At 44.5% G+C, this 11,291-nt stretch overlaps 1 protein-coding gene across 3 annotated transcripts in view; it reads right to left on the reverse strand.

Moving 5' to 3' along the window:
• Positions 1-6,526, reverse strand: part of Nudt9 (nudix (nucleoside diphosphate linked moiety X)-type motif 9) — a 35,746-nt gene extending 29,220 nt beyond the window's left edge. For 2 of the 3 annotated variants that reach the window (XM_005401336.2, XM_013502719.1), the window contains exon 1: positions 6,076-6,429. In XM_005401336.2, coding sequence (XP_005401393.1) covers positions 6,076-6,182 — 107 coding nt within the window. In that variant the 5' untranslated portion in view covers positions 6,183-6,429. The other variant, XM_013502718.1, reaches the window with a different exon arrangement.
• Positions 6,527-11,291: the final 4,765 nt, after the last annotated feature.

The raw sequence follows: 11,291 nt of genomic DNA on the forward strand, positions 1-11,291 counted from the left end.
ATAATGTATTTGCTTTTATTGCTGCCATAATAAAGTACCAAAACTCAGCGGCTTAAAACAATACAAATTTACTACCTTAGGATTCTGTATTAGAAATGGGCTAAAGCCAAAGTTACAGTTCATATCTAGACATCCCCCTAATCCTGCATGCAGTAACAGGCAGGACCTTTGGGAGGTAACTGGATTATACAGCTGACTTGCTCATTTTGGTTTTTTGTTATTGTTTTGACACAAGATCTAACCATGTACTTGAGGCTGACCTTGAACTCACTACATAGCCCTGCCTCAGCCTCCACATACTAGGATTACAGCGTGCGCCCCCATGCCCAGCTTGACTTACTGCTAGGAGCTGATGTTTGGTCAGGAGTGGTGCGTCACTGCGGGGCTGGCCTAGGAGGTCTTCTGGGCTCCTCCCTTGATTCTGCTTCCTGTTGCCATGCCAGGAGCTCTTTCCCTGCCACACCCCTGTAGCATGCTGCCCTGCCCTGGAGTCAGCCTACTACAGACTGAACCTCTACACACCGAACCAAATAAACCTCTCAACTTTTGGGTGTCAGGTACTGAGTCCCACAACAAGAAAATTAATTAAGACATCCAGTGTGACTGTGGAGTCACATTTCTTTCTAGAGGTCCCAGGCAATAATCCATTCCCTCTCTTTCCCAACTTCTAGAGAGCATCCCCTGTGTGGCCCAAGGCCAGCTCTCATCCTTTTCACAACCAGCAACACTGAATCTCTGACCATTTTCAGTAGTCAAATCTTTCTCTGACCATGGTCTCATTGCTCCATTTGTAAGGGCTTGATTAGATAGGTACTCCTGGAGAACCCAGCAAGCCTTCCCACCTCAGTCCTTATCTTTAATCACATACAGAGGTCTCTCTTCCTACCTTGTAAGGCAGCACGTTCAGAGGTTCCAGGGATTGGGATGTGGACATTTTCGGAGGGAAGCAATACTCTGTCAGCCACAAATGTCTACACTACTTATTGCACGCCCATGAAAGAAACCATAGAACAACCTACATCATCAGCTTCTTAATATGAGTTAGAAATACAGGGCTGATGTGAGTACAAGAAAAGGAAAAGAGAGAGAAGGAAAAGAAAGAGAAAAGAAGAAACAGAGACTGGAGAGGAAGAGAAAGAAAAGGAAAGGAAGAAAAATGAAGTTAAAAGGGATAAGAAAAAAAACAGAGAAAATGAAGACTATCCAAACATTATCAAAACAGAAGTAATCCAATTTATGTATTTTAGTCAAATTATGTGTTTACACTTGTATAGAAAATTTTAATTAAAAATAAGATTAAAATTCTGAACTTGACTTTGCAGGACTGCCTACCACACCTCCTCCTGACCCCACCTCAATGTATATAATGAATAATGACAGAAACATGTTATTATATACTTGCCCAAACCCATAATGTATAACACCAAGAGTGAACTGTGTGGGATCTGGGGGAAAAGATGGATAGGTTCAGGAAAATGTGGCAAACCCATCATCCTCGGAGGAATGTTGATAAGGACAGAGGCCATGCATGTGTAAGAGTTGCGTGTGTACAGGAAATCTCAGTACCTCCCACTCAACTCTGCAGTGAACCTACACTGATCTATAAAATAAAGCTATTGAAAATTACAATCCTATGCTACCCCAATCCATCCAAGTCTTCCCTTAAGTTCTAATCTTTTTACTGTCTCCAGTTTTGCCTTCAAGAACTGTAATACAGTTGGCATCATACAGCCTTTCCAGATTATTTTCTTACATCTCATTATATGCATGTAAGGGTCCGTCATGTCTTTTCACAAATAGTTCACTTCTTTTTAGTGCTAAATAATATTCCGTCATCCAGCTGTACCAGTTTACTTATCCATTCACCTACTGAAGCATACCATGGTTACTTCCAAGTTTTAGCAATTACAAATACAGCTGCTAAAAAGACTTGTGGGCAGGACTTTTGTGGACATGGGTTTTTAATCCATTTGAGTAAACACCAGTAAGTGTGTATGCTATATCGTGTACTAACAGTGTGTTTAGTTTTATGACACTTTTGCAGCACATGATTGCATTCATCATGGGGAACTGGTACATGTGCACATCACATCTTCATTCTTTTTCATCCCCTTTCCCTCCCCTCTTGCTCCATCTCTTGGTCCCCTCCCCTTCCCTTTTGCAAAAGATCAGTATTTTTAGTTTTTTAAGAACTGTTAAGCTGTCTTCTCCACTCTGGTTTAATTCTTTCCTGTTCTTGTGTAACTATTTAAAGACTTAGGATTTCAAGTTTGACCCCAGCCTGAGCAACTTAGCAAGACTCTGTCTCAAAACTAACATAAGAGATGGGGATATAGCTCAGTGTACAGGCTCTGGGTTCAATCCCCAGTACTACCAAAAACAAAACAAACAAACCTACTATATTCACTTCTGTACTCACTCTGCCATCCATGAAGTAATGTCAAACACTCAAAATTCAGGGAAAATGTTTTATTGTTTAGCCTTTTATTAACTTTTACAGGCACATGCGTCTCATCCTCGCCATTCAGGAGTCTAAGGCAAGAGAATCAAAAGTTTGAGACCAAGTTGGGTGACTTAGGGAGACCCTGTCTCAAAATAAGGAACTTTTTAAAAAGCTGGGGATGCTGCTCAGTGGTACAGCACCCCTGGGTTTAACGCCTACAACGGGCAGGGGCGGGGGTGTGTTAACACCTTTGAAAAAGCTGAACACAAGAGTCAGGAAGAATATCTTTTTTTTTTTTTTTTTTTTGTCTGAGACAGGGTCTCGCTGTGCAGTTCAGGCTGTTCTTGAGCTCACTTTGCAGCCCAGGCTGGTCTTGAACTCTCAAAGATCCTCCTGTCTCAGCCTCAGTGCTAGGATTTCAGGGGTGCACGACCACGCCTGGCATGGAGAATATCTGACTTGTGACCAGCTTTATGAAAGGAGCAGCTTCATTCATTATTTTCAAGTTATGATGACTTGCTTTAGCTACCACAGCTTTGGAAATCCACATAATGAATATTCTGAAAATAGACCTTATTCATTCTACACTCACACACAACAAAATGTATAAATATGAAATACATGCAAAGACTTTGGGTATGTATTTTAAAAAGTAAAATTTAAAATACAGAGCCCTGGTCTCTGACCAAATTCTATTACAAAATGAGAGTTGTGGCTCATGGTTTAGGGGTAGGAAGAAAAAATTCCCACAGGAAACACTGATCTTTCTTCCACTCTACCTCATTCAACTACCAAAAATGTTTTTTAGGTAACTTAGGTTCTTTGTGCCTTGATTTTGCAACATGCACAAGGAATTCTACAAATCTACCACTCTGACAGGAAAAAACTTACATGCCTGTCTACTTTTCAAAACAAATTTAATTTTGCAAGAAAAATGGCAAAAATTCACATACTACATACAGAAGTGCTAATACTATTTATATCTATTAAAGTGATACACTGAAAAGCACCAGATCGAGAATACTTATAAACACATATATAGCCTAGACCATTTTTCACTGTATTACTGCACTGACTGTACAAGAAATGTACTTGGCCTAATAAACAGAAATTAATAAGCTGGTCAAGTTCACCTTATGAAGCAAAAATCAGTCCCTAAAAATGGCAAACTTAAAGAAATATTAGACATGGTTCTTTGAACCAAAGAAAGTTTGCAATAATCACAATAGTTGTAACAGTAGCTGAATGTATGTAATAAGTGTTTAAAACATCTTACTATGTATGTGTAAGACACTGTTCTAAGCACTGTAATACTATTAACCCTTTTGATTTTCAAAATCCTTGGGTTTAAAGTCATCTTTTTTTAAGAAATAACAACATTAAGACCCAGAGAGGTGGGGCTGAAGATTTAGCTCAGTGGCAAAAGCTCCTGCCTGGCAAGCTCAACCTCATGAGTTTGATTCCTAGTACCGGAAGAGAAAAAAAAAAAAACAAAAACAAGACCCACAGAGGTTAAATACATTTACCAAAGTCATACAAGCAATAGCAGAATCAGAATGCAAACCTGGCAAACTGGCTCAGAATTCCAGACCCTAAACAGTAGGCTATACTATGTCTACTTCATTTTCAGTTCAGAAACGTATGCATGCATTCACAGGAACAAAGTACAAACATTCTCCACTAATTTATGTCACTGATAGATCCTGGTGGGAAATTTCAAATGTCACTATTTATACTTTTTTTTTTCTAGAAAACAGACCATGAAACTTGCAGAAAAATCACAGGAGTTAACTACAAAATTGTCACTTTCAGGATTTTCCCCAATTGTTTTTTCTTTTTGTACCGGGAATTGAATGCAGGACTTTTCCCTTGCTAGGCAGGCGCTGTGCCGCTGAGCTATATCCCCGACCCGAGTGATTAAAAAGTGGGAAAATTCTTGAGGACCTGCATCTCTCTGCCAGGATGCTTGGCAATATTAGATACCTAGTACTCAACACATACTTTTGGCTTGTTGTTTTTGGCTTTTTTTGTTGCTTTGAGATTGGGTCTCACCTTACAATCCAAGCTGGCCTTGAACTATGTATATACCCTAGCGGGTCTTGAACTTGCAGGGTCCTCCTACCTCAGCCTCTGGAGTGCTGGGATTAAAGGCGGGTACTACCACGCTCTCTAGCTTGTTCTGAGCCAGTATGCAGACTGTTTCATGGGCCAAGATTCCATATGTATACATACCAATATCCCACAATTAATGTATTATGTATTGCAAACTTCACTAATTAAAAAAGGGGGCAGGAGGTATGAAGAACTGTCAGTTGCAACCTCATATTATTCTGGTGACAACAAAAACAGCCTTAGTGATGTCCAGGAAGCAGTACACTACATTGTTCCTTCCCCGAATCCCACACAAAAGACTTTTAAAAAATGTATTCAAGGAAATAAAATCCACGGCAGCAGAGGAAGGACACCACTAGTGAATGAAAGACTTTAAACAATTTCAGGAAGACTAAGTGAATGAAATCACATTGGCCTACAGTAAACAAGCGATGCATTAAGAATCCAAAAGGGTGAGGGATAAGTTTCCTGCCTGAGGTCGGTGGGCCCAAAATCCAGAAGTGGGCGGTGAGGCAATAACCTGGGAGATTATTCAGTACCCCCCAGAAACTTTTTGCCCTCAGAATAAAATCCAAAATGTAAAAGGGAGGGGGAGCCTAGAGTTCCCACTGTAAAGGGTAGTGTTACAGAACTAGCGAAAGTTAGGCTTAGTAACCTCAGTCAGGTAAGAAAGAAAGTTGCTACTCCACCACGCCTATAAAGTCGGACCCAAAATAAGGGTTCCGAGCATGTTCAATTTAATTAAGACTTCCCAGTCTAGACGACCTACTAACACAAAAAAAGAATAATCCATCAGCCCTCCTATGTGGAGAAAACAATGCTTATTATTCACATTAATAAAAATAAAGCCAGGCCGGGAATATACCTCAGCAGCACAAGCGCCTGCCTGGCAAGCGCAAGGTCCTGAGTTCGATTCCCGGTACCAAAAAAAAAAAAAAAAGAAAAGAAAAAGAAAAAGTACAGAACAAAGCCAAAACAAAACAAACAAAAAAATACACCCAGCATCCATTACATGTAATATTAACCAGAAAAGAACACGGGAAAGACCACCCCACACAAGTGCTATTTAAACCGGTCGGTGATCATAATGTTGGTGACTTATAGAGGATGGCAAATTTCAAAATCAGGGGTCAGGACAGATCCCTGAGCTGGGCTGTGGTGGTGCACGTCTGTAACCCCAGCACCCTGGGAAGCTGAGGCAGGAAGAGCCAAAGTTCGAGCCTAGCCGGAGAAAACGCAACTGAGCCAGACCCTCTCGCTAAACAAACAGGTTGGTGATGTAGCTCAGCGCCAAAGGCCCTGGGTTCAAACCCCAGTACCGCCCGCACCCCGAGGTAAGTCCCTGACACGACTCTACCTCAAATGGCAGGTGAGATTGGGGAGCCTTTTTAGAAACCTGCACTGTACCGAGCTACAAAAAGCGGGGCGCAAGCAAAGCCTGCAGCGTCCGCCGGACGGGAAGCCTCGTTCCCACCCAGCCCCGGGTCTCGGGACGGCAGCCGGCTCTAGGCGGGGGATACCTGTGCGCCGGGACGCCGCGGCAGCCGGAGGACCCGACAGTCACCGAGGCCAGGGCCACTGAGAGAGACACGGCGGCGAGAGCCCTGCCCGGGAAGCGCGCGGCCATCGGCGCCCCGCGGAGCCGGGCTGCTCTCGGCTCGGCCCTCGGCCTCCGCCCGAGCCCGCGCGGGTCCGCCGGGCACCGGTTCCGGGGAGCCCCGACTCCCGGACACAGTCGCTACATCTACCCGGAAGCACACAGACCGGCGCCCTCCCAACGACACCTCGCGGCTTTCCCGGCGGCACCCAGCGCACAGCCACACGTGACGCCCAGGCCGCAGGGCCGCCGCTGGGAGCCGCATCCGGGACCCCAAGACGTACCGCGTGCGTGGCGGCGCTTTACGGCACGCCACAAAGCAAATGCCGTGCAGATGTGGTGGGGCCCTCGTCCGGCCGCGCTCTCAGTGTGCGCATGCGCTCGGGCTGGGGCTGAGGGGAGTGCCGGGGAGTACTGGGGAGGACGGAGCGGTACCGGAGTACCGGGGTCGGAGGTGGCGGAAGAAGCCGCAGCTGGAAGCAGCTGTTAGGAGAAGGAGAGCGCTCTGCGAGAAGCTGGCTGCGCTGGCTGAGGCCAGAAAAGGGTTACAGAACCTCGCACGGCCTAGTGTTAGTGGAGCACTCGGACGTTAAGGAAAGAAGCTGTCGATAAAGGAAGAGGCGGTCGTTAAGGGAAGAAGCAGTCGAGACTTGCAACCCCCGCATCTTGAGGCGTTTCTCTTCCTTTTTTAAAAAAAAAAAAAAAAAACCCAGCTCGCAGTCGCTGCGGGTTTCACAAGGCCCGGCCGACGGTGACGCTGGAACCCAGGCGGAACAAATAGACTGTGGGATGGGCACACGGCCTGGACCAGAAACTCAGACGTCCAGAAGAAGCCGACCTGGAAGTTGGAATTCCGAGTTATCCAAAGCACTTTGTAATCTGGCGTTTAAAAAATACTCATTAATTATTAATGTGGCAAATTGTAAACTTTGTTGTTTGGGGTCTGCGGCTCAAATAGAGACACGTAAAACTTTGGCCGTGTTAAAGGAAAAGTGAATCGAACATACATTCGGAAAACTTCAAAGGTGTTTTTGAAACAGGGCCTTACTGTGTTTCAAGGCCGTGACTGGCCTTGAATTCGGAATCCTCCTGCCTCAGCCTCTCAACTGCAGGGATTACAGGCGTACACCACCATGCAGAACTCTTGGCACATAGTGACTGTCCACGTCTCTGCACTAAGATCTGATCATATTCTAGCGTGGCTTCTAGCAGTGTAAGACATTGTTTAATGCCTACCTGGAAAAGCTGAATGAGAACTTACTGTATGTTCTAGCCAGTATCTGCTCATAGGCAGTTTAGAAAGCTTGCAATGATGAACTTTCTCCCACGGTTGAAATGTAGGTCTACCACTGAACACTTTCTTTTTGAGAGAAGAACATTCAGAGAGATAATGCAGTCTAGCTCCCAGCCCTTGTGAGAGGTAAATGTCCTGCTTTACCTGCACCACCGCCTCCTGGCATGAAGACAAAAGTTTGTTTCTTCCATATAAGTGCCATTTAGGAAATCCAGATAGCCTGATCACATAAATCAACACACATGCTTTGAAGCCCTTCGTGCCTTCCCTAAGTACCCCCAGCCTTTAAAAAGTCTCTAGCCTTTTGTTTCAGGGAAGTGTTTGGTTCATGATGTACTCTCTCTTCTTTATGGCTGTAGTAGTATTCAATAAAATCTTTCTTTACTAATTTAATTAGGACCAGCTTTATCTGTGACAGCTTTTTCAGATAGCAGAGTGCTTTTATTAAAATATTCATTTTAAACATAAATACCAAGCTGGTTATGGTGGCAGGCACCTATGGTCCCAGGTGCTCAGGAGGCAGAGACAGGAGGGTCTCTTTAGTCTAGAAGTTCAAGGCCAGCCTGGTCAATATAGGAAGACTGATTGAAATAAATAATAAGTAAATAAAATATCAGTACTTGGTATTTTCTGCACAAAGTGTGCTGCCAGTATTCTTGGCAGCCATTAGTCACTGCTTCTGCCAGAAATGTGGGAGCCAGGCTCTGTGAAGTTGAGCTCATCCAAAGTCTGCTGACAGATTAATGACTCAGGAGAAAAGGAGCGAAGGACTGAGGCACAACACCTCTCAGCAAGGAAAGGGAGGCGCCTCAGCCTGTCCACATCCTCACAGAGAGGCTGGAGCAGACTTAAAGCACTGCATGATTGTGCGAAGAAAACCAACTGCAGCGCCAGAACTGAACCCACATCTGCTCAGGCAGCAGGTCCCCGGAGCCCCCCCTGCAGAAATGGTCCTTCCCTCCATGGCTGCTAGAGTATGATGAGAACCTGTGCTCCAGCTCTTGGGCACAACCAAAACACCGCCTCCACTCATCCATCTCCCGTTTGCTTACTCCGGTGTCATTAAAACTTTGGAGAAGTGAGAGCTTGCCCTTTTAATGCAGAAAAAGCATACCAACTTTAAGGGCCTCTTACTAAAATGATGAGACAGGCAAAAGATACTGAGAAATGGATTTTAAGCAGGAGAGCCATGTACATGGCGATTGGAATTAATAGGGATGCCAGAAATATGAGTGTTAAGAGTCCCACCTGTTTTCCCATTTTTCCATTCACATATTTATGCCACAAATAAGGTATTTACAGAGTACTGTACTCACTATATTTACCAAGCACTGGCCTGGCTGCCAGGAATACGGCCATGGACAAGATGGAGTAGGTCCTGCTCCCAGACATTTGCTATGTAAGAGAGGAAAATTGATAAATAAGAAGTAACAAAAGCACCGTGGGAAACAGACAACTTACTGTGGAAGAGAATTACTGAGGCAAAAGTCACCACTGTGGATTGCAGGGGAGAGATGTCAGAAGCTCTTCTGAGGAGGTCACAGGTGAGTGGAGACCTAACGACAAGATGCTGCCAGCCACTGGAAAAAGGTGGAAAAGGCCATTCTGGGCTAGAATACTATAAGCTGAGTACATTCCTGAGGTATGAAGAGCTTGACCATGTTCAAAAACAGGCCATCATACTAAAGCCAGTAAGGAATAATAGTAAACCGGAGGAGGGCCAGGGATATAGCTCAGTGGCATAAGCGCCTGCCTGGCAAGCACAAGATCCTGAGTTCGATTCCCGGTATCAAAAAAAAAAAAAACTAAACCAAAGGAATAATCATCTCCAATTATGCGAGGCACAGTGGCTCATGCCTGTCATTCTAGCTGTGTGCGGGAGGCTGAGACAGGAGGATCACAAGTTTGAGGGCTGCCTGGGCAACATAGCAAATAATAAACTGGGTGTGGTGGCAGACACCTGGAATCCCAGAACTCTGGCAGGCTGAAACAGGAGGATCACAGGTTCAAGCCCAGCCTGGGCAATTTAGGAAGACCCTGTCTCAAAAAATGAAACAGTTGGGGATGTAGCTAGTGGGAGGGCCCTGGTCAGATGGGCCGATGTGGTAGACACTGCTGGCTGCTTCCCACACCTCTTTTTTCAGTGTTACGTGTAGGAACCTTTGAAGGGTAAAAAGTTTGGAGCCCCACCAAATTTTACCCTTCAAACCAATGTTTCATTTAAAATGTAACTGCACTATGTTCCTGAAGCTAAAGGGCAACATGGCCCCTGTGGAGGTGAAAGCAGATCTACTGCACAGGTCTTCTGGGAAGAGGGCTGTTTTCCTGGAGAAGGGGACTCGTTCATTTCACAAACACCACTGACCCTTTGCCTCTTTGCCTTCCTCTATTACCACTTGGAAAGCTTCATGGAGAAGAGGCAGCGGCGCTGCATTGATGCTATAATAACAAAAGCCACTCGGTGTCAGTGGCCGAGCAGGATATAGCAGGAACCTGAGCCTTTCCTTGTCCTTGCACCAGCCCTAGATGAGCAAATAAACTCTTATTTGCCTAAGCCACTATGGCTGAGTTTATTTTAAATAAAAACCCTAACACAAGAGCCAGACATACAAGGCCTTACAGGCCATAGTGCAGAATTGTCCCCAGTGCAGTGAGAAGTCCTTGGAACCCCACCAAACTTTATCCTTCAAAACACAGCACAGTGTGTGTTGTAAAAGTTGAAACTGCACAAACTGCAGCACAACAGCAGTAACTGGAGGTTGGAACATGTGTTAACTTTCTACTATTTTAGTCAGATACCTGAGAAAAATCAGCTGATCAGGAGGAAAATTTTGTTAGGGCTCATGAGTTCAGAGGTCTCAGTCCATGGTATGCAGCCCCATCACTCTGAGCCTGTGGCTGGGCAGAACATGATGTCAGGGAAAGCAGGGGGTGGAGCAAAGTTGTTCAGCTTATGGCAAGGATGTAAAAGGATATAAAATGGAGGCAGGACTGGGGTTCATTCTTATCAGCACCCTCAGCATCCTCACTTCCTTTCCCTGGGCCCTATTACCTCCCAGCAGTGCCTATGCTCGGGACAGACCTTCAACACATGTGCCTTTGGGGGCCGCTCCAGATCCTGACTGGACCAGGGTGGGAGAGTAGGCGGTTGGATTCTCAATACTTCCTTCCATTGAACATCTCTTCCTTCTTCCCATTATCCTCAAGATCAGAAGTACCTTCATCCCTACTCCTTCCCTGAGGCAGAGATTTTCTTCATATCCTCTGTGTCTTTTTCAGTCAGGGAAAATGCCACATCCACCCGTCCTGCTTCTTGATACATGCTGAATTTGTGAGGCCTCTCTTATTCGACAAAGTGTGGCTTTCAGGATTAATCCTCTACTAGAGACATGAAAATCCCACATGACAGTCACTTCTTTGTTCTGACTCAGATCTGCCCTTTCCTCTGAAACGCAGAAACCATTATTTTAAATGGCTAGGGTATCTGAGGGTAATAAGACATGCAGAATATTAAAAACATCTGAAGATATTTCCAAAAATATCCTCATAATATTTTTCATTTTGACCATGCAGCTGGAGAAAATTGTTCATTTCTCTGTGACTATTTCCTCACCTAGAAAATGAGAAGACAGGATACTCAGCATCATAGAACTGTGAGAATAAAAGACGGTAACATAAAATATCTAATACAAATTCTAGCAATCATTCTTTTTTTTCCCTCCAGTCAGATTTTACTGGTACATTTTAGGTTTATGTAATAACCACATTCATCATAGAGAATTTGTATGTGTACATGATATAACTTGCTTTAACAATCATTCTTTTTTTTTTTTTTTTTTTTTTTT

The sequence above is a fragment of the Chinchilla lanigera genome, unplaced genomic scaffold, assembly GCF_000276665.1.
Source record: "Chinchilla lanigera isolate Chin_1 unplaced genomic scaffold, ChiLan1.0 scaffold00073, whole genome shotgun sequence".
In the NCBI taxonomy this organism is placed as follows: Eukaryota; Metazoa; Chordata; class Mammalia; order Rodentia; family Chinchillidae; genus Chinchilla; species Chinchilla lanigera.